This window comes from Gopherus evgoodei, chromosome 2 (assembly GCF_007399415.2).
Source record: "Gopherus evgoodei ecotype Sinaloan lineage chromosome 2, rGopEvg1_v1.p, whole genome shotgun sequence".
In the NCBI taxonomy this organism is placed as follows: Eukaryota; Metazoa; Chordata; order Testudines; family Testudinidae; genus Gopherus; species Gopherus evgoodei.
The window spans coordinates 244,258,117-244,282,703 of record NC_044323.1 but is presented as its reverse complement, the minus strand read 5'-3'; the positions used below and the strand labels follow the sequence as shown (position 1 = coordinate 244,282,703).

Sequence of the window (24,587 nt, the reverse complement as noted above, 5' to 3'; positions counted from 1 at the left end):
ATCACCGGACTCCTTGTTTTTTAACTCTTGTCAGCTCACCATATTAGGTAACTTGGATTAAAGTAGCAGTGATGACACCGCAGCTCAGCTTTTATTGTGCGTTAGCAGCTTTATTTAAAGCTTATAGGGGAGCCTAGGGTTGAATTTGAGCTGCTGACCTGATTTAAAAGCTGATTGCTGTGTCTTCACTGCTGTTTTAACCCAAGTTAAGACCCCACCTCTTTTGCGGTGTAGACATACCCACAGCTGACTTGGGCTTGCAGGGCTTGTGCTGCAGGACTGTTTCATGTACTGTAGTTCTGGGCTTGTGCTGGAGCCAGGATCTAGGACCCTGTGAGATGGAGCTGAGGCTGCAGACTGAGCAACCCATCTGTACTGCAATTAAACAGTCCTGTGAGCCTGAGTCAGCTGGCATGGGCCAGCTGTGGAGGTCTAATTGCAGTGTAGACATACCATTGGGTCTTTTCATTCTGTTGAACATCGGTTACTGCAAGACTGTATTGTGCCTGAGCTGCCTTCAGTTATGTGCATGCAGCTCCCATTGGCTTACGGTGAGAAGTATATGCACAGCTCAGGGCAAAGTTTTGGACTTAAGTATAGAAACCCAAAATCTATAACATTGTTTATCAAAGTTACCAAAGCTTATCTTTGGGATGGCCTTGAAGAATTTGTAGGGTTCCTGTTTCTAGAAGTAGGAGCCCATTGGTTTTAAATGGTTGGTGATGATGGGAAAAAAAAGTGATATACTGAAGAGTAAAATTGTGTTGGTGGTTTTTTTAAATAGAAAACTCTAGAGAGAGACCCACTAAGTGGGTTGTGTAAATAGTTACTGCCTGGGTAATTTGTAGGACCATTTATTTAAAATTGCTAGAACTTTCATTCCTATCTAAATAGTAATATGTAACTTTATAGGTAAAATAGTGCAAACCATAAGCTTATGGGCTAGTAAATAGAAATACTGTTAAAGTGACTTAATGGTAATGATTTTTCTGAGGTCAGATGAGGATTTTTTATTTTATAGTAGATTGCCTATTCCTTGTTTTCCAATTCAGTTGTTAATTGCTGACAGTACCTCTCACTGGAAAAGACCTATTTCAAATAACTTTTTTTCCTATTTTTATTTGTTGTAACTAGGCAAGAGATGTCTGCCCTTGTCAGCGTTTTACACTGGCAATCCTATATTTATGTACATGATAGTTGCATTCTTCACATACTGCTTCATGTTAACATCATTCATTCCGCTACTGCAGGAATTTAACCACCCATCATTTATCCATGTTTCATTTGTATTCCACACATTCCAACATGCACACTGCTTGTCCTTGCAAGCAGACATAAAATATGTTTGTAGGTTTTTCAGACCTGTTGCTTATTGGGTGAGATAGGGCCACCTTGCTGTTAAGTTGAGTGCAGGTGTTTACCTCAGGAAATGTGCATGACCTTCCTCCATTACCTGGGGATCTTTTACTGAGGTTTGGGTCTATGATTTTTCCATCCTTTGTTTGAGATACATTGTCTTGCAGAATATTTAGTTTTAGGGAGAGCCCAGATTCTTAATATTTCTTATGCTGACCTATATAGTGTATATAGGAAACTGAACATATCCAAAATGTTGTAGTTTGTGTTAAATCCTTCTGGCCTCTTTCCTCTTTTAATGTCTAGGGTGTCAAAAGCAGTTATTTACACTTAATTTGCCTAGATTAGTGGTGGGCAACCTGCAGCCCATCAGGGTAATCTGCTGATGGGACTCTAGACAGTTTAAATTTGCACAGCTGCCCGCAGTTCCCAGTGGCTGTGGTTTGCTGTTCCCAGCCAATAGGAGCTACGGGAAGCGGTGGCCAGCACGTCCCTGCGGCCTGCGCTGCCTCCCGGAGCCCCCATTGATCGGGAACCGCAAACCACAGCCATTGAGTGCTGCAGGTGGCCATGCTAATGTAAACAAACTGGCGGCCTGCCAGCAGATTACCCTGACGGACCGTGTACAGCCCACAGGTTGCAGTTGCCCACCACTGGCCTAGATGTTTGACACCGTTTTTGTACATCTGAATTTTATTTGTCATGTTTTTCCAAATTGTTCAAATTTTATCTTCATCATGATTAAATATATTTATATCGTAGACCAGTGTGAATGTTTGTTTGATAGGAAAGCCAGCAGCTGTAAATAACTTGAGGTGCAAAGGTTTGCGCTCTCAATTCTGTTGCACCTACTGGAAGAAAATAATTAGAGGAGACTTAGAAGTCATGAAGAGAAACAACAAATACATCAGAAGGTGATCTAAGAGTGGAATTATATGTTTGGAAGCAGTTGAAGACACACAAACCAACATCTAATGAGAAATCCTGGAAGTTGCACAGAAAATTAACAAAAAAAACTTGCATTTTCTTCCACTAGATTGTAAATGAACATGTTGATGGTGATGTTACCCCACAGAAGTGTCTTGGGGCTCCTGTACACCAACCATTAGAACCTCATCTTATCATAGCAACTTAGAGGAGAGTCTCCCTGCTTCAGGCACATGGGTTTGTAATAAATCTCAAGAATATCTATAATCCTTTCTGAGAGACTTGTCCATCTAAAAGTCAAAAGAGAGAGGCTTCTTGGCACAGCAAAGGTTCAGTGAGACCCAGATGTTGATCTCCATGGTATCAAAGAACCAAGTTTGTCCAGCTATCTTTATCTGCAGCTTCTGCAGCTTCGTCTTGTACATAGAGCCTTTTCCAAGGGCATGCTTGCACATAAGAGAACTTCAGGGTCTAAACTTTTCCTACTAGAGATGCTTAGAAGAATGAAGATATCCAGAGTGACCCATTTCCTTCAGTTAGTGAAAACAGAAAGCCCATATGATATTAATATTATGAATTTTTCCTTCACAGTCCCAAAAATCTTGATCATAGATGTCAGGCTTTCAGGGTGGGCAGCTCATTGGGGAAGTCATAATACACAGGCAATATGCTTGAGATCACTGAGGCTTCAGATCATCAAATTTTTAGAGAGAGAATGCTAAGGATAGCCATTCGGACTTTCAGGGTATGTCTACAAAAGGAAAAGCCCTGTGGTGTGGCTGTGACTGGCCTGGATCCGCTGACTTGGACTTGGGACGAGGGCCTAAAAATCACTGTATGGATGTTCAGGCTTGGGCTGGAGCCTGAGCTCAGGGACATTCCAGCCTTGCAGGGTCCCAGAGCTCAGACTGCAGCCCAAGCCCAAATGTCTATGCAGCAGTTTTTCAGCCCTGGAGCCCAAACCCCAAGAGTGCAAGTCAGCTGATCCAGGCCAGCCGGGTTTTTATCCTTGTGTAGATATGCCCTCAGAATCACCTGCAGGAGCAGGTTCTGGGTCAGACAACACAATGACTTTGGTATACCATTGTCTGGCAAGGGGGCAAAGAAGCTTGAGTCTAAACACAAATCAAAGCTCCTCCATGGGTGCAGTGACACTGAGCCTCCATCAGGAGGATCCACATAAAAGAGACAGTGAACACAAAGGCAGCTAAGACACCAGCATATGGACAAGTCAGTGGTTTCTGTATCAAGAAGTATTCTAATTTCTGTCCAGGAAGTGAGGTCATGCCGCACGTGAGCCTGTTCATATCCAATTGAAACGTGAAAACAAGGCTCTTTTTGTCAGCCAAGCAGATAACCAATATGCCTCTATACATCCCTTTTTCTTGTTTCCGCTGGTGAGAATAATTCAAAATATCAAACTGGAGGAAATAGTAGCCATTCTGATTACCCCAAATTGGCCAAGAAGTCAGAGGCTGCCAAACCATCGTCCAAGCAGATAGGATTTCCTGTTCCAGGGCTCAGCCTGCATTCCAACTCAAAGATTACCTGAGCCTAGTAGCTCGATATTGAGTGCAAATGCCAAAATGCCAAAGTCATAAATACTTCTCCTAGCTTCCCATAGACTCCTAAATTCCTAGGTCACTTTTGAAAATAGGACTTGGGTTTTTAAGTCACTTGACGCTATTGAACATTTTACCCAGTGCTCTTAAAGTCTAATGGGGAGGTCAGTCAGTACTCGTAGATTTTGGCATTGTCTCTAAGGTGCTAAAAAGTGGAAGAAATTGTATTTGTGCTTTCCTTCAATATACTTTAACAAGCAGAACCTTAGACAATTTTTAATACTTAGATATGAGGATTCAAATGCAATAATCTGTTTCATAGGATTTTTAGAAAGATTTATTTTAGATGTTTGTTTGTGTCATTTGAGCAGCATGCAGGGCAGCCTGAGGATTATGTGAAGCATTACCTAGATTGTGGTATCACCTGAAGAAACGCAAATTGTTAATGCTGCTGTCCATTATGGTCGGCTTTTTATTCTGGAAGCACTGTAAGTGCTTTTGTAAAATTAATTTACTTTACCCAGTTGAATTTAATTTATATTGTACATGCCTAAATTTTGAAAAAAAAAGTGTGCATTAGTGATTGTAAAGCAGGAGGTTCTTATACTTATGCTGGTGGTGCATCAACAGCTACTTCTGTCTCTTGGTAATAGGTGTTTTGTATACATAATTGCTTAAAAGTATTTTAGTCAGAGTCATGGGGTGCTACTGTTTACATTGGTAGTTTCTGAATCAGCAATTTGCCAGGCATCAGATCTCTAGCTCAATTTCCAATTCCTGACGTTTTGCTATGTCAGGACAACCCAAGATGTTTGTGCATTCCAGTAAGTCGGAATTCAAAACTATCCCTTTTTGTTATGACGTTGTTAGAAATTAGGTTGCCAAATTTACAGATAGAACATGATGGCACCGTTCTCGCTACATGATTACTGCGGTGTGGCTGCTAACTTTTTCAGCGTCTGTTTAGTTTAGGCTCGGTTACATGTGTTTTTTATAGTGTCATATTGAAGAATAACGCAGAACTATCTGTTAAGAGTTATGAGATAGAAACATCTTTACTTCCCATTAAGCATGCTTTTGATTCTTTGATTAAATACTGTATGGTTTCAAGTAGTTTGAAATGTTTTAGTTTTCTGATTTGAATAGTTTGTGTCTCATGCTACAGTCTCTTGTAAAAAATTAAAACACATTACTGCTGATGCATCAGTAGGTTGTTTGATTAGTTCCTTGGCATGAAGAGATTAGATTTCCCACTGCAAAGGGTAAATAGTATCATAGATGTCTGTAGCCAGTAGTACTCTGTATTTTAGACTACATTGTGTAGACTTATAAAAGGTGGTAAAAATCTTAGAGCCTGGAATGTCTTATTTACCATTTTAAATGACTGGCACATGGGCTAACTTCACTACAGATGCAAGTAGGTGTAATTCCCTCACTGCTTACATCGGCAATGAGTTTCACCTAAGCTTTCTAGATATTGAACCTTATCCTGCAAGATCCTGATCTCCTTGTGTGAGGTTCTGAGTGCCCCCTAATCCCACTAGAGTTAACATAACATGGGTTGAGCCATTCTGAGCATCTTTCAGGATTGACCCACTATATAGGAAAAAAGTGATGCAACTGTAATTTTTAATAGCATTTGGTACCTTTGAGACTTTTGATGCTAAAAAAGCAGGAAATTACTGAAAATCAGTGCTCCTCCTACATCAACCAAATCTCTAAAGGTTTGGCTATTTATTACCCGTTCCATTGAGATTAGGAGCCCATATGCCTTGGCTTGGAAAAATCGGCGGCTGAAATTATATAAAGAAGTTATTCTGTTAAGGTAATAATTGCTAAATTCCAAAAAGCAGTTGATTAATGGGTTCTGTCTTTGCAACTTATGAATAAAATGTTCTTTTTCATGTACTTTCTGTTTCTGGGTACTGTCTCAAAAACCCATGCATCCCTCCACAAATTCTCTTGCTTCCCAGAAAAAGGCTGCTATCGTATTTCATAGGCATCCATCTTAAAATTAACCAAACTTAGTATCTTAGTAGTTAGTCTTGTTCTTTTATAAATGCTGCTTCTTTCTGACTTTGGTATATCTAGGTATTTTAAGACTTTCATTTCTTAATACTAAGATTAATGCCTTTTACTTGGAATATTTAGGTACATAATACCCTGTGTAGAGTTGAGTATTTACTGTTTGGTTTAAATTCTCTTAGACTTTTCCTTTGAGTGTTTTACTCCTTGATTATGTATTGTCACTGATGGCTGAATTATTAGCAGTAACCGTACAGTTAAATGCTCTTGTCTTGTTTCCAAATCTTTCATGTCAGTCACATTATGCTCAGTTAGCATCAGCCAGCACAGATGGCAGCTAAAGTACCTCAGTTTCACAGAAGTATATTTTTCAGTTATTGTTTTTAATTGGATGTAGAGAGATGTTTATTGAAATCCATGGATGAGTGTACTCAAGAAATACAGTAGTATCAGACATAATTTAAACCTCACCAGAGAGACAGATTGGGGACTTAGGGGAGCAGGCCTCCCTGAAACCAAGTAGAGAAGGGAGAAGGATTGTGTGGTCCCCAATTATCTTCAAGAGGAAAAAATAGTGTTCTATGTATTTTACCAGTAGGCACTTGAATTCAAGGGTTTTGTTTTGAGATTTTGGTGTATGAGAGAGCGGAAAAAGGTGTTGTTAACCCCAGCCATACAGATTGCATCTCAAACTGGGTGTTGTGACCCCTCTGGGAGTTGCAAGGTTATTACATGAGGGGGGGTCGCAAACGGTCAGCCTCTATCCTCAAACCCTGCTTCACCTCCAGCATTTAATATTTTTTTAACAGTGTTCTTTAATTTGTAATGGGGGTCTGTCATAAACAGATAAGTAAGAGTTAATAGAACAGAAGTACTTCATATCTCTTTTGACTGTAAAGGGTTAACAATTTCAGTAAGCCTGGCTGTCACCTGACCAGAGGACCAATCAGGGGACAGGATACTTTCAAATCTTGAGGAGGGACGTTTTTTGTGTGTGCTGTTAGTTTTTGGTGGTGTTCTCTCTGGGTTCTGAGAGTGACCAGACGTGCAACCAGGTTTCTCTCCAATCTCTCCGATACAGGCTCTTATAAGTTCAGAATAGTGAGTACTAGGTAGATAAGGAGAGTTAGGCTTATGTTTGTTTTCTTTATTTGCAAATGTGCATTTGGCTGGAAGGAGTTCAGTTGTGTGTTTGGCTGGAAGGATTTTAATTTGTACTTGTATACTTAGGCTGGGAGGATATGTCCAGTGTCTATAGCTGAAAAACCCTGTACCTAATCCATCTTAAATTTACAAAGTAATTTTACTGTTTTTCCTTCTTTAATTAAAAGCTTTCTCTTGTTTAAGAACCTGATTGTTTTTTTATTCTAGTGAGACCCCAGGGGACTGGGTCTGGATTCACCAGGGACTTGGTGGAGAAAGGAGGGAAGGGGAGAGAGAGGTTAATTTCTCTCTGTGTTACGATTATTTCTCTCTCAGGGAGAGTCTGGGAGGAGGAGAGAGAAGGAGGAGGAAGGTGAATTTCCTGTCTGTTTAAGGATTCAAGGAGTTTGAATCACAGTGATCTTCCAGGGTAACCCAGGGAGGGGAAGCCTGGGAGAGGCAACGGTGAGGGAAAGGGTTTTCTTTCCTTGTGTTAAGATCCAGAGGGTCTGGGTCTTGGGGGTCCCCTGGCAAGGTTTTGGGGGGACCAGAGTGTACCAGGCAGTGGAATTCCTGGTTGGTGGCAGCGCTACAGGTCCTAAGCTGGTAATCAAGTTTAGAGGAATTCATGCTGGTACCCCATCTTTTGGACGCTAAGGTTCAGATTGGGGAATTATACCATGACAGGGTCATACTCAGGCTTGCTGTGTGAAAGGAGTCACCAATATAAAAGTTTGAGACTCACTGCTCTATGGGTATTTAAAAAAATCAAGTTTGTATATGTACTTCCATATCATTACTCCAATGAAATATTTTCCATGTTTATATGTGGGTTTAATAAAAAAGCTGTAAGCATTAATCCATAATTTGGACTGTTCCTTTTGTTATTTAAATACAAAAGCCAAAAAGCTAAATTGTCAAAATTAAAAAATAATTACAGTCAGTAAGTAATGTCTTGCCAAATGTACTTGAGTGCATTTTCAATGAGGAATCAAAATGTAGTAAATTAAAATTAATTTTAATGAGGTTCTACATGCAAGCAGATCATATCAATTAGGAAATATACCTTTTAAAGACTGTTACATTATTTTATTAAATTATTGATTAGTTATTGTTTGTAGAACAATTTGAAGATATGCCTTACTACATAGGTGCAAAGTATTATTTATCATCTCTATACTGTGTAGCTTAACTATTAAAATATTGCCCTTTTTAATACATGAAATGTTTTGGATCAGAGAAATAATATACCATAACTGAAATCCTCTCAAAAAGGAGAGAATTTACCAAAGATATGCCAAGAACATGAAATCTTGAATTATATTGTAGTGAATGGCTCTTGTTTATACATTAAAAATAAGATTTAGTATTTTGTTTAGACATCAGTTGCATTTTATGTATGGAAATATATGTATCACATTTTTCTTTTTTATATTTATCTGTAGGTGCCTTCAAAGAATGTGGAATCCTTTGCATCCATGTTGAGACGCTCTCCTTTAGTTCAGATGGGGCCTGCCAAAGACAAAATTGTCCTTGGTCAAATCTTCCACATTGTAGAAGATGATCTTTATATAGATTTCGGTGGCAAGTTTCACTGTGTGTGCAAACGACCAGAAGTAGATGGAGAGTAAGTAATACTATTGTGGTAAATGAATAAAATTTGCAAGAAAACCATTTCAGAAACCAATCAGAAAGATTTCTGACTACCTACTTAGGTAGTCAGAAATCTCTTTGGAATGATCTCAGATAGGGTCTCTTTGGAATGTATAGATGTTAAACTGCTGAACTGTAGATTTCAGGTGGAGAATTAATCCAAATCACAAAAAGATTTGCTTTTGCCCTTACGTTATCAATCATAGGCACAAAAATTTTACAATTCTTAAAGCCCAGAGCGCAATTACTTATGTTGAGTGTGTGATTCGTAAACAGAACATTAACTGGAGATCCAAAATAATTTATTTGTTAATGTTTTCTGTCTTCTTTCAGTTCAGCTTTTTAAGTTGTCGGAATTTTATCTTTCCACCTTGAAATGTACATTGGCCACAAATGAATAATGAACAACTGGACTGAGCTAAATTGTGATGACATAAATGGATAAATATGATCCAGTTTAGATTCATTGCCCGTTTCTAGATGAGTGCACCACTAATATATTTGTGTAAGCTTTTCTGAAGAGCAAATATATGCATGGAATGTCAGATTCCTGTATTTGTAGATGTTGGTTTCAAAAGAAATAATGAGTTAAAACCATCTATTTCTGTAGAAAATAAGCTTTATTTTTCTGAGGAGAAAGATTTTACTGCTGTTATGAGTGCAAAGAAGATAGCATTACAGATGTGAACTGAATATAAACTGGATTTATTGTTGTCTTCCTCACTTTTCAGAGACCGCTCCATACTTCTGCCCCTGGGTTGCAGGTTGCCCAGTTGCAATGGTAGCAGCATGAAATGAACAGCTCAGTTTCACTTTTGCTATCCTGAAACTTGTAGTGTTTGGTGAAGCTGTTAGCTTTCTCATGCAGGAGCATGATTCCTATGAGCAGCAAAGGAGACCAGGAACTGAAATGAGGAAGGAGTCCCAAAAACAGGGACTGGGGAGGAGCAGGGTAGCGCAGACCCACCCTCTGGCAGCAGACTGGAGGCTCTGGTGAGGCAAGAAGAGACCATTTCTTTTCCCTTCTAGCAGCCAGAGGAGGGTGGAGTTTTAGATTTATCAGACACCTAATGCCAGAGGCTGATCATAAAAGATAGAGCCTCAGAAGCCTCTGGGGACAGCACCCTAGTAGAGATATCGTTTCTTGCCCTATTTGCAGCTGCTGGGGAACAGGGCTTCTCACCAGGTTCTTGCCCTTGGACCTTTCTGATGGGAGCATCCTTCTTGTCTTTCTTATCTGAATCTGGCTAGTGGGTTTACTGTTCTGTCCAGTAGCTGTCTTGTCAATAACTGCAAGAGGCATCAGTATATCAAAGTTGTAAAACCAAACATTTATTGAAAATGTATTTTTTGTGAAAACTTGAGCACATTGAGAATGAAAATTCACTTTCATTATTCAGTTCACTTTCACTCTTCTTAGTTTTCGTGCATTAGCACAATGTTGTTGTGCTTGGGTTCACAACACTATGGTACATTTAAATCTACACCCCAATTTAAAAAAAAAACAAAACTAAAAAAGGTTTGAAAATATTTGGGTTGGATGAAACCCCTCATTACCATATCTAAAATAATAGTCTTAAACTATCTTGACAATAAAAGCCAACTCTAGAGTATTTTGATTTCCAAAAATTTTAAATTTGAAATAACAAGTTCGTGCATAAGACTCTAGTGTAATTTTGTAATCAAACAGCATTTGCATATTCATAATTTTGCTCCCTAATGTTTTTCTAAAATAACAGCACAGTGATTTTTGTAGTGTTGCCTTTCTGACAACAGATATGTTTGACAGGCCTGTGACTTTCAAGCAGATATGATTGACAACTATAAAGTAGATAGCACGTGACATGAATATTATTAGTACATTTTTTGACACAGACATGAAATAAACAAGGTAATTTCTCAGTTCAGGTTATACATAGGTTAAAAATAAAGGGGGCTTCATTCTGCAATGTGGTGAGCATCTCCGAAGAAAGTTCTCCAGCCCAATTGACTTCATTAAGAGCTCAGTACGCTCAGCGCTCTCAGGATCAGATCTGTAGAATCAATCTATATTATGTATTCAAGGCAACTAAATTTAAAATGCAGAAAAGAGAAAATTCAGGGGGGAAAAGGCAAAAGAAATCCCTCTTTATACGTAGTTCTAGTGAATTTTTATGTACACAGTTTATTTAGATTCTTGATTTAATATTATGATGATATAAAATTTGAGCTATTACTATAATAAATTTGCTTATAAAGATTAAGATAGAAAACGTGAAAGTCTGGTTAATGTAGATCATACAATGAGAATGATCAGTAATCATGGCAATCAGGATGTCGTGTGTTAACAAGACATTGCATCATATTTTGGTGACCAGAACATAGCACAGGAAAGAGAAGAAATGTATCTTAAAGAAATTTGTCCCCAAGACCAATAGGCAGACAAGTGTTTGTGGCTGTATGGACCCATCTCTAGCGTTTCTTTTCCCTATCTTACTTTTAAGGTTTACATTTGTACATGCTTTGTGGTAGGTGGATTGGGTGGGGCTGAGGAGTTGGTGTATAGAGCTCAACTAAATTACTACCAAAGCATCACTTAACCCCCCACAGATACTCCAGAACAGTGCAAGTGTTTGTTTTTAAATTCGCATATAAACAAGTATATTAATTTAGATGAAATTGACATGGGAGTGTGTTAGTATCTGACTGTTTTTGTTTTAGTGTCAACAGTTATATTATGAGATGTCTTCTTCCTATAGCACATAGCTGAACTAGTTATCCAAAACTTGGCACATTGGTCTGTGTGCGCGCACAAGAGACTTTTGGATCAAAAGCAAATCTGGAAACTGTTATCTTGGCTAGATGTATTAACATTTAAGTAGTCATAACTATGTCTTGAAGTCAATGCCGCATGAGTAGGAATAAGTGGGAAGGTCATGCCTCTGCTTGTCTGACTACTCAGTCTGCATGCAGACTAATGACAGCAGTGCATTGATTTTACAAAATTAAGGCTGCAATCTCAGAACAATACAACCTTCTTATGTTTAATAAGAACCTGGTATAAATAATGTGTGGAGACTCTGCTTTGGATATTCATGTGTCTCTCACCTGAGACAGAGACGGAGACTGAGTTCCAGTTTGGAAGCAAATAATCATTTTTACCCCCTACCCCCTGCAAAAATCCTTATTTTGGCAGAAGATGCTAACATGGTTCTATTCTATATATATCCTCATATGTTCTTTGTGTGGGTTTAGAGAAGTGGTTCTCAACCTGTAGACCTTTGCAATCCAATCAGCACAGAGCTGTGGCCCATTTGACATCCTGAGGGCCGCACAGGTAGTATTGGATGTAGCCCACAATGGTGTATAGCTTAGAACTACTGGATTAGAGCCATCTCTACTCATACTGGTGACCATAATAAGAATGTATTATACTTTCTATTAGCACTGTAGAGTCAATCTAGCTGGAGAGTGGATTGTCTGATATTGTGACTCTCACTGCCAACAGAAATGTTGATAAAGTTCTGTTTGTGGATATTTATTGTTGGTAGACCATGAGCCAGAAGGGAGATATCTTGACTTTCAGATTGCATATTGAATGTAGAAGGCTAAACTAACAATTCAGAAAAAATTTAGATCTAATCTGCAGTTACTGAAACAGAAATGGAACCTTGTGATGCTATTCTACAAGTCACTTTGCAGAGTAGAACTATACTGTCATACCTATTCTAGTGTGACTTGTACTGCAGATCTCGTTTTAATTTGTTCCTCTCTTTTCAGGAATGTTAAACTCCCCAAAAGTGTTACTTTTTGATTTTGTTTTTTTTTTTTTTTTTTTTTTTTTTTTTTTGCCCATAAATAATCCTGTCTCATGTAATGAACCTGCAATGTTTCCTTGATAACTTGGCTTATTACTCTAGAACAGGAGTCGGCAACTTACGGCATGCCTGCCAAAGTGTGGACACGAGCCAGTTTTTGATGGCACATGAGGCGGGCTGAGCTGCTCAGCCCGCCATCACTTTGAGGTTCCTGCTGCTGGCCCCTTACCAGCTGGAGTCCCGCCGCTGGTCCCACTCAGCACCCGCTGGCCTGGGGGAAGGAACCCCAGGCTGGCGGCGGGCTGAGACCCCAGCTGGCAAGGAGCCAGCAACCGAAATCCCAGATAAGTGGCGGGCTAAGCTGCTCAGCCTGCTGCTGCTCTGAAGTTTCCATCGCTGGCTCCTGCGAGCTGTGGTCCCGCCTCTGGTCCCACTCAGCACCAGCTGCTGGCCTGGGGGATGGAACCCCAGGCTGACAGTGGGCTGAGACCCCAGCTGGCAGGAACCTGTTGTGGAAACCCCAGAGCGGCGGTGGGTTGAGCTGTTCAGCCCCCCTGCTCTGGGGTTCCAGCCCCACTCACTTTGCTTCCAGTTGGAGTTCCAGTGCAGGCCCCCTGTCAGCCCGGGTCCAGGCTTCCGGCCCTGCTCAGCCCTACCAGCCGCCAGCTCCACTCACCTCAGCTGCCAATCTCGGTGGGGTTCCAGCCACTGACCTCCTGCCAGCCAGTTATCAACTTATAACTCAGAAGCCTATGTGCAGCTTAAAGTATCTAAATAGGTGCTACCAGACATTGGAAAACTCAGCAAGGAAAAGCAAGGGCAAGGATCACACTAAACTAATAAGATCTGCATTTTTAATTTAATTTTAAATAAAGCTTCTGAAACATTTTGAAAACCTTGTTTACTTTACATATAACTGTTTGGTTATATTATAGAGTTAGAGAGAGACCTTTTAAAAAATGTTCAAATGTATTACTGGCATGCAAACCTTCAATTAGAGTTTATACATGAAGACTCGGCACACCACTGCTGAAAGGTTGCCGACCCCTGCTCTGGAACCAGGGTCATTGCACCGTGACCCCCTTCTGACAACAGAAATTATTACAAGATTCCAGGAGGGTCTTGGGCCTGAACCCCCCCCAAGCCCCGACTCCCCAGGCTGGCGGGGCCAAAGCTGCTGCCTTGGGTTTGGAGGCCAAAGACGAACTTCAGCCTCAGGGAAGGGCAAGCTGTAAACTGAGCTCTCATGCCCAGGGCTGAAGCCAAAGCCTGAGCCCAGCCACGCTGGGGTTTTGACCCCAGGCAGTGGGGCTCAGTCTTCGGCTTCAGCCCTGGGCCCCAGCAAGTCTTAACACCAGCCCTAGCAACCCCTTTAAAATGGGGTCACGACCCACTTTGGGTCCCGATCTACAATTTGAGAACCGTTGCTCTAGAACAATAATCTAGAATTAGTTTATAGTCTCCTAGATCATAATAAAACCTACCTTTCATTATCCAGCACAATCTTTGAGCTGCAGGCTGACTTTTCGTTCTTCAAAGCAAACAAAACTCTTGTAGACCTGTTCTGAGGAGCCTGTGCCTATTAACCAGCTTCTAAAAATCCTAATTCCCTCAATTATTTTTGCCTCCTCCAGGGAAGCAAATTCCATCCAGCATAAAATCCTTGTACTGCTGGGCAAAGGAAGATATATATTTTATTTAATTAAATATTTACTTATTTATTTATTAAATATTTTCCCTTCCTTTTTCATGGATAGAGTATTTCCTTTTATTAAGTAACTGCAGAGCAGCCACCTCATAATTCCCTAGAATATCTGCACGAGAACTGTGCAAGTATCTGATTTTTTTTGTTTGCTGGCAGTTACGAAAAATAAAAAGTTTTAGGTTGACCCAAAACATTTTGTTTTACTTGAAACAAAATGTTTCATTTCAATTTTGGGCTCTTCAAACATTTTTAATTTTTTAAAATAAAATTGAAAGAAATTTAAGTAAAATTATTGAATCAAAATATCAAAACGTTTTGTTTCAAAAATCAAAATGAAACACTTTGATTTTCTTTGGATTTTTTTTGTTAGTTTCTTTTCATCAATGCAAACAATACAGCATTTACATTTTCCTCCAAAAAATGTTTTGGCCACAAAGTTTTGGCCCAGCCTTTCTCACCATTATATAAGATAATTTGCAACCTTGAGTTGAAACCACTTCTGATTAAAAGAAATCCTGGAAACAGTACTGATAGAGGTTCAAAAACAATGAATATAATGGGAAAGTGAAGACTAGAAACGTCTTTTCTTGCAATTCATTGTCTGTTTCTCCTTTTGGAAAATATTACTGTACTTCATTGAATTTGTAAAGTCTGTTATTAGTGTGATCCATCATTATTGATGTTTGCCTGCATCGGGATCAGAATCTGCCATATCTGGAGTATAGTCAGTTTACTATGGACCATATGCACTGCTGGTGTAATGCCAGTGGAGTTAAACTAGGAATGCACTTGTCCACTAATAGCATGTTGCCATGTAGGATTTATTTGATGTTACAAAGATATTACTGTCATTCTTGCAGAACAAGAAAATATGGATATGGGGCATTACTAAATACATAATATTTAATATTGCAGTTATTAAAAACATCATCTTTCCTTGCATGCATTATTTAATTGTATATAAAGTTCCTGTAAAAAGTGTAGGTCCTGTGAAATGATTTGTAATCCACCCAGTGTTTTTTCTGTAGCTGAAAGATTTTCCTTTTGGGTAGAAAGGGAACAAAGCCTTCAAAAAAATAGTGCCCATTTTTAATAGATCTCCCAGAAAGAATAGTATAAACCATGACAGAAAGGTTCTGTTACAACCTGTGTCTGTCATCACTGGATGACATTCTTAAGAACTGTTAAGTATGAGAAGGAGTTTTGCTGATTTTGTTTCTTGCAAGGTCTGCACCTGTATCATTATTGACCATTCCCAGTAAAAGCACAATGACTTTTGGCAGTTTTCTGAAATGTGGGATTGCAGGACCCCTGTCTGTGCCAGTCTGATGTTGCTTCGTTTTCGAAGGCTGTTGTAACCCTCCAGCAACTTTATCAGGTTACAGAATCTAAAAGGTACTTTTTAAAGTTTGCATGTGCAGCTGTTGCAGGGATTTCCAATATATCCTGTGTCAATTTACTTAACACCTTTTAGTCTGTGCCAAATTTGCGTGGGGGAGGAGGGGAGAAGGAGGGAAAGAAATCAGATGATGCTAGTTGCAATTCAGAGCATGACAGCTTCATGACCTTCATAAAACATTAGGTAATATTATTTTTGTAAACTATACCAAAATATTTATACTGCTTGGATGGTTGCCAAGGTGAATTTTATTTGGGAAACATTTACATGCTTTTGTTTTCTATATTAAAATTATTTTATATGTTAGGAGGTGAAACTAATTATTCTAAAAGTATCTTTTTATGTAGTTGATTTGTTGGGTTTTTTTCCCCTAGCAGGCAGGGTTGTCCCTAGTCATTCTGGGGCCCTATGCAGCCCCCATGGTGGGTGGGGGGGAGAGGCTGGCCCCAGGCCTCCATGGGGGGCAGAAGCAGGCATGGGGGGGCAGGGTGAAACTGCCCCCCAGCACTCACCCGTGGCACCGGTGAATGCAGGCCCAACCCCTGCTTCAGTTCTCAGGGAGTGGGGGCGGGGCCATGGGGAAGAGGCGGAGCAGGGGCTAGAGCAGCACGCAACTGCGCAGGGTACCAGGAAATGTGGTGCCCCAAATTTCCTGGTGCCCTGCAAAGTTGCGTATTTTGCGTATGGGTAGGAACGGCCCTGCTAGCAGGTATGTTTAATTAAGACAATTTGAGCTGTACTGTTTCCAGTAATGATGATGGATGAAGTGTGGATATTTAAGATTAAAACATGTTTTAAAAAAATTAGAGCTAGGTGGAGTGAGAGATTCCAGTAGTAGATGATTTCGATATTTCAAAATTTGGTTTCATTCCAGTTGGACCAAAACCCTAATTTCAAAAATCCCCATGAAAGGGAATGGAGTGCTAGCTCTACGTTAGTCTGTCTGGTGGACTGCTGTGGATTTGGAAGCCCTGGGGTCCCCAACTCAGAGGCAGTTCACCTGGCTGGCTGCCTCGGACTCTAGAAGCCATGTGGTCCCCGGTAATGAGGAGCTGACTAGGTGAGCTGGCGGGAAATTAGTCAGATTTCCATCAGAACTCTGCCTCGTTTCCAGCAGAACTTTGTCAAAATTGAACCATCTCTATGAAACATTTTGATAAATAGGCGAATTTTAACAAAAAATATTGTTTTGGAATTTTCCCAATCAGCTGTAAAAAAACAACCAAACACCCCCCCCCCCACATTTCTACCATTCCTTTTTTCAAGCCTCACTATAAAAATAATTGAAAATGTTTAATATGCATCAAAGAAAAGGAAAATATAAGATTTAAATTTTACATTAATAAAGTGTTAAGCACAATATTTTAATTTACATTTCTTAGGCTTGATCTGCACTAGCAATTTATGTTGGTATAACTATGTCACGCAGGGCTGTGGAAAAGACAAACCACTGAGCAACAGTTATAGCAGACTAACTCCCGGTGTAGACAGTGCTATGTCGATGGGAGTGCTTTTCCCATTGACATAGCTACTACCTCTCGGAGAGATGGATTACCTGTGCCAATGGGGTAAGCCCTCCTGTCATGGGTTGCATCTACATTGAAGCACCACAGTGGCTCAGCTGCACCGCTGCAGCATTTTAAGTGTAGACGAGCCCTTGGTTTTCAGACGTTTGGCCAAAATATAACAACTGGCCTCAAAGTCACACCTACAAAGTTTGTGTACCTACCCATATTTGCACAAGAGTTACCTCTTTTGATGCTGATCGAATAGAGCACTTAAGCACATGTGCTATTTTACACTTCTGAATACTCAAGTTGTCTTTAGTGGGACTATGCATCTGATTAAAAGTATGCATCTGCTGAAATGCATTGCTTGACCACAGACTGTGCATAAATGCCTGGATGGTTGTGTCTGTGATTAGGATTTTTACAAAAAAAAAAATAAAAATTCTTACCTGGGTTAGGGATGGTAGGAGTTGTAGTGTAGATAAGTGTCTGATGGCTTCCTGTGTTTTTGCCAGCGTGTTAATAAAATCATAGAATCATTGGACTGAAAGGGACCTCAAGAAGTCTTCTAGTCCAGTCTCCTGTACTTAAAGCAGGACCAAGTATTATCTGACCATCCCTGACAGGAGTTTGTCTAACCTGGTCTTAAAACTCTCCAATGACGGAGATTCCACAATCTCTCTAGGTAATTTATTCCAGTGCTTAACCATCCTAAAATTTTTCCTAATGTCCAGCCTAAACCACCTTTGCTACAGTTCAAGCCCATTGCTACTTGTCCTATCCTCAGAGATCAATGAGAACAATTTACCACTCTCCTCCTTGTACAATCTTTTATGTACTTGAAAACTGTTATCATGTCCCCTCTCAGACTTCTCTTCTCTCTCCAGACTAAACAAACTCATTTTTTTCAGTCTTCCCTCATATATCATGTTTTCTAGACCTTTAATCATTTTTGTTGCTCTTCTCTGGACTTTCTCCAATTTGTCCACATCTTCCCTAAAATGTGGCACCCAGAACTGGACACAGTACTCCAGTTGAGGTCTAATCAGCGTGGAGTAGAGGGGAAGAATTACTTTTTCATATCTTGCTTACAACACTCCTGCTAATACATCCCAGAATGATGAGTGCTTTTTTTTTTTACCACAGTGGTACACTGTTAACTCATATTTAGCTTGTGGTCCACTCTGATCCCCAGATCCATTTCTTCAGTACTCCTTTCTAGGCAGTCATTTCCCATTTTGTCTGTGTGCAAGTGACTGTTCCTTCCTAAGTGGAGTACTTTGCATTTGTCCTTATTGAATTTCATCCTATTTATTTCAGACCATTTCTCCAGTTTGTCCAGATCATTTTGAATTTTAATCCTATCCTGCAAAGCACTTGCAACCCCTCCCAGCTTGGTATTGTCCACAAACTTTATCAGTGTACTCTATATGCCATTATCTAAATCATTGATGAAGATATTGAACAGAACCGGACCTGATCCTTACAGGACCACACTTGATTTGCCCTTCCACCATAACTGTGAACCACTAATAACTACTTTCTGGGAACAGTTTTCCAATTAATTACGCAACCACCTTATACAAGCTCCATCTAGGTGGTATTTCCGTAGTTTGTTTATGAAAAGGTCATGCAAGACAGTATCTGAAGTCAAGATATAACAGATCTATCACTTCCCCCCATCCACAAGGCTTGTTACCCTGTCAAAGAAAGCTATTAGGTTGGTTTGGCATGATTTGTTGTTGACAAATCCATGCTGAGTGTTACTTATCACATTATTATCTTCTAGGTGTTTTGCAAATTGATTGCTTAATTATTTGCTCCATTATCTTTCCAGGTACTGAAGTTCAACTGACTGATCTGTAATTTCCTGGGTTGTCCTCATTCCCCTTTTTATAGATTGACTCTGTATTTGCCATTTTCCAGTCCTCTGGAATCTCACCCATCTTCCATGACTTTTTGAAGATAATTGCTAGTAGCTCAGATATCTCCTCAGTCAGCTCCTTGAGTGTTCTAGAACAGTAGTTTTCAAACTGTGGGTTGTGACCCAGTATTGGGTTGCGGAATGGAAGGCACTGGGTTGTGGCGAGTCTGGTCAGCACCGCTGACCAGGCTGTTAAAAGTCCTGTCAGCAGTGCTGCCAGGCTAAGACAGGCTAGTTCCTACCTGTTCTTTCACCGTGTTGCAGCCTGGAATCAGCCAGCAGTATGTCCGGCTCCTAGGCGGGGGCGGGGCCATGGGGCTCTGTGCCCTGCCCCCATCGTGAGCACCAGCTCTGCACTCCCAATGGCCGGGAACCAGCCAATGGGAACTGGGAGGGGGTTCAGTGTCTGTGGGCGAAAGCCACACGGAGCAGCTTGTGCACCTCCACCTAGGAGCCAGACCTGCTGCTGGCTGCTTCCGGGGCACTGTGCGGTCGGTGGTGCCAGGACAGGCAGGAAGCCTGCCTTAGCACCCCCACTGCACCGCTGACCGGGAGCCGCCTGAGGTAAGCCTGTGCTCCAAACCCCCCTCCTGGAGCCCCTTCCTGCACCCCAAACCCCTTATCCCTGGCCTCATCCCAGAGCCTGCACCCCCAGCTCAGAGCCCTGATCCCCTCCCACACCCCAGCCCAGAGCCCCCGCCTGCATCCCAAACCTCTCATCACCAGCCCAGCCCAGAGCCCCTCCCACACCCCTGCCCCAGCCCAGAGCCCCTTCCCACACTCTGAGCCGCTCATTCCCAGCCCCACCCCGCAGCTCAACCGTCTGCCTGAATCCTGAGCCCCTCCCACACCACAAACTCCTCATCCCCAGCTCTATTGGGTCACGGGCATTAACAATTTTCTTCAACCGGGTTGTCCAGAAAAAAAGTTTGAAAACCACTGTTCTAGGATGTATTTTCGTTAGGCCCTAGTGACTTTAATATATCTAATTGTCTAATTTTTAACTTTTTCTTTCCCTATTTTAGCTTATGGTCCTACCTCATTTTAACTGACAAGAAAGAAATATGTAGTAGAGATGCAGATTTCCATTTCAGATGTCCATAGGATCATTCTAAGCAGTGAAAAAAAAACACATGATAACAGTGACCAAATCTGTCCTTTTAAAGTGTAATTTTGCACATAGTATAGTAAATATACTGTAATGATCATGATAATTCTTACTTTTACATTGTCTTCCTAAATAGAAGCAAATCATTTTACAGACTTTATTAACGAGTTTTGTAAAGCATGTTCTAGGTTTTACTTTCTGCACTAGGCAACTAGGAGGAAGAGAGCATATGGAGTCTTTTTTCTACTCCCAATGGAAGTAGCAGGGCAGGATTCTCTACTTCGCACTTGAGAGGGCCAGCAAACACATTGGTCAAAGTATCATGGTCCTGTACCAGCTAGAGGTGCCATCTAGGCCCACCATTCGCTAGTGTTTATGTTAACAAACTCGTGCACACCATGAGCAACTGCTACTGCCAGTTAGAAAGTGCGCTCCAGCATCTCGTTTCCCATAGAAATCTGCCATGACTAATAGGATGATTGCAGTAGAAAATACACCCACCACTATTAGGGATAGTGGAGGGAATAATTATATGTATCACATTCATATACACATACAATAAACATACATATGAATCACTTTGTTCCCCACAAAGGGTGAGTGCAGCCTTTTTTAGATTGAAACCCGGCATCTACTTTAAAGCACATAGCAACATTAGACAAAAGTTATCTCTGCCAGTATCACTGCCAGTAGTGTCATTCTCTACCCTGTTCATCTGCTTCCAGGAGCATCTCTGTTTCTTCTGTATTGCCCCCCTGTGCTATGGCGCGACCTTATAATTCTTGTCTGGCAGGCCATCTCTATCTTTACTTGTTCCTTAAGACTTAGCTCTTCTGCAATGCCACAATGTGAGTAAATTTATATTGTTATTATAAAATATTTTTTAAACACAACAACAAAATAGTGTAACTGAGCCATCATAATGTGTGCACAACCAAGCTGAATAACCTCATGATTTTGCTGTAAACCACATTATTCCTTCCTTCCTTCACCCTATTGTTCGTTATTCCCACTTGGTGCATCCTGTATATTATTTATAATCTGTAAGGGAAAGAATAATGTCTTTCTACCTGTACAGTAAGACATCATAACATCATAACAGATGATGTAAAATAAATATTAAAACATGAGGAATACTGTATCCAACTGAAACATCCAGGTAGAGCATAATTGGCTGAGCTTGCACGGCCCAATGCTCAGCTTGATGGCATTTCTCTGTTTAGAAATAACACTAATAACTTTTGAATGCCTCATCTGATTAATTCCCGTACCTCAGGGAATGTTCTAGGCATCAGTGGGCAGAACCCTATTGGTTTTGGTGAAAATCAGAAAACCAGAGGGGGAAAATGAGAGAGAGACAGCACCACTTGCATTTGGTTAGCAGACTTATTGCCTTCAGTCACCTCTGGAATTGTCTAGAGCAGGGGTCCCCAACGCGGTGCGCCGCGTCCTGGCCCCTGGGAGAGCACCCACCGAAATGCCTCAGCAGCATTTTGGTGGGGACGCCTCTCGATGACACCGCTTGCTGTCACAAGTGACATCATCGAGAGGCATCGCTCCCGAATTTTGGCGGGGGTGCCTCTCGCGGACATCGCTTGTCAACGGCAAACGACGTCATCGAGAGGCGTCGCTGCCAAAATTCGGCAGCATTTCGACGGGTGCTCCACCGCCGCAGTGGTCCTTTGGCTGGCGCCCGCCAGCCAAAAAGTTTGGGGACCACTAGTCTAGAGAACAAAGAACCAGTTGATGGCAGCCATCAACACATTGCAACATAATAGTATTCCTATCTCAGTTTAAAATGTTGACACCCTGAATGAATGGAGGGAGGAAAGAGGGGAATAGGGGCATATGCAGAGCCTCTGGCATGATGGGAGAGGAGGGTGGAGTATGGAAGACCCTGGTATGGGGAGAGAGGAGAACTGGGGGTACATAGAGGCAATGGGATGAGAGGGAAGGGGGGGAATGAGGACATACAGAGTCCCTGGCATGGTGGGGCTCACAAATCTCTTTCAGAGGAGGAGAAAGGGGGCAATACTATGGGGGAGGAGAAAGGGGAGCACACAGAGCACCTGCAATAGTGGGGAAGCGGGAATGACAGGCCCTGGTATGGGTGACACCATAGAGACCCTGGCATGAGGTGAGTTGCAGTGGGTCACTGAAATAGAGGGGGATGGAAGGGTGACATATAGGGAACTTGAGGGAAGTGGGAATGGAGGGAGGCAAGGAGACTCTGTTGTGTACAGTGAGCTCAGATGACAGAAGCAACGAAGTGTGGGAATACCCAGTTACCCAAATTAAAATTTTGCCAGGATACAGGAACTTAACCCTACACTTGCAAAAAATGTCATGGGATTTTTAATGACCGCAGTGATCATCTTCAGACCTAACCCCAAAAATATCACCATTAGAGTAGAGTGCCCCCTAATACTAGACTGAGTCACTGTGCTGGAGTACAGATTCTTCAGGGTTGGTACACAGTGCCTCCTGCTGAGTCACCAACATTACTTCTTGCAAGTCCTGAGTTTCCTCTAGATCTCGTCCACCCAGTTACTGACCCAAGCTTGTGATATTCTGACATTATTGCAGCTTGAGGTATAATATAACTGTCCAACGCCTGTAGGTCAATATGAAAATAGACAACACTTTAATTTTGAGCAAACCATTAACTCATATGTAACTTTGTTTTTAGCAGTAATATAATGCAATGCTAGATTTAAAAAATTGATCCTGGTACTGCACTGGTGATATGATCTTGTTTTTGTCTTATAATAGTTCATTTCCCTTTTAGTGTCAGTAACCAACAAAAACAATCTGCCTACACATTGAAATGCTTGGGGCGGGGCGGAAGGGTAGGCGGGGAATTGCCACCTAGCTTGTAAAGAAATACTATTTTTAAATGCTTCTGCTGCTGGCTTCTTTTAAAGTTACTTATTTTCATTTTTATTATTGGGATCATTTCTTGCTGAAAACCCAGAATGTCTAAGTTGTTTTTGTTTGTTTAAAATTTCAGTTTGGACTTACAAAACAAGATCCTATTGTCTGTGGCCACAAAGGTTGCTTTCTCAAAGTGGAATTAAATTCACAATCATAGAGTCGTGGTACTGGAAGGGACATCAAGCAGTCATTTAGTCCAGAGGTCTTCCTGCACTTAAGGCAGGACTAAGTATTATCTAGACCAGGGGGTCTCGAACGCAGTGCCCATGGGTGCCATGACACCCTCCGGGACATCTATGTGCGCCCGCGTACTGGCCGGCGGACAAACATTCGCCGAAATGCTGTCGAAAAGCAGTGTCATCAAGAGGCGTCACTGCCGAAAAGCGGCAACGCCTCTTGACGTTGCTGCTTCTTGGCAGCATTTCGGCGGATGTTTGTCCGCTGGCCGTGGTCCTCAGTGGCTCGTCGTTTGGCACCCACCACCGAGAAAAGATTGGGGACCACTGATCTAGACCATCCCTGACAGTTTGTCTGACCTGCTCTTAAAATCTCCATGATGGAGATTCCACAAACTCCCTAGGCAATTTATTCCAAGGCTTAACCACTCTGATAGAAAGTTTTTCCTAATGTCCAACCTAAACTGCCATTGCTGCAATTTAAGGCCATTTCTCCAGTTTGCCCAGATTATTTTTAATTTTTAAATCCTATTCTTCAAAGCACTTGCAACCCCTCCCAGCTTGGTATCATCCACAAACTTTATAAGTGTATTCTCTATGCCATTATCTAAATCATTGATGAAGATATGGAACAGAACCAAAGCCAGAACACACACATAAGAGACCAGATCAAAGTAATACACTGGGCCAAATGCAGTTGTGGTGTAAGCAGGAGGAGTTCCAGTGAAGTCAATGGAGAAGCACCTGTTGATTTTATCCCATTGTGACACTTTTCTGCAAAGATAAAAATTAATATTCTATCTATATTTATAATCATTTTGATAAATCACAGGAAAATTACCTGGAAATGCAAAGGATTAACATCTGAAGCTTAACAGAATACTAATACTAAAATTAGGCCTTCTCATTAGACAACTTTGATATTATTTATTTCCTAAAACATATTTACAGTGCACTTTAGTTTGTTTTCATTTACTAACCGATAACAATTGTATAACTAAAAGATGTTTAAGTGATCATTTGGAATCTAAACATCTATTTCAGTTTAAAAAAAGAAAGTTAAACTGAGGGCTACCTCATTGTCAAGAATTAAGTAAAATTCAACTTATAAATCCTCTGCATGCTTTTGTACATGCACTCAAAATTATATATTACATACCAAAACCCCCATATTAAAAGGTAGGTATAGTTGCAAACTAAGGTTTCAGAGTAGTAGCCATGTTAGTCTGTATCCACAAAAAGAACAGGACTACTAGTGGCACCTTAGAGATTAACAAATGTATTGTAGCATAAGCTTTCGTGGGCTACAGCTCACTTCATCGGATGCGTGTAGTGGAAAATACAGAAGGAAGATAGATAGATATATGGAT

At 41.0% G+C, this 24,587-nt stretch overlaps 1 protein-coding gene across 2 annotated transcripts in view; it reads left to right on the top strand.

Moving 5' to 3' along the window:
- Positions 1–24,587, top strand: part of MRPS28 (mitochondrial ribosomal protein S28) — a 136,400-nt gene that overhangs the window by 18,695 nt on the left and 93,118 nt on the right. For both annotated transcript variants that reach the window (XM_030553328.1, XM_030553329.1), the window contains exon 2: positions 8,459–8,640. In XM_030553328.1, the coding sequence (XP_030409188.1) occupies positions 8,459–8,640 (182 nt within the window). The remainder of the gene's footprint in view (positions 1–8,458; positions 8,641–24,587) is intronic.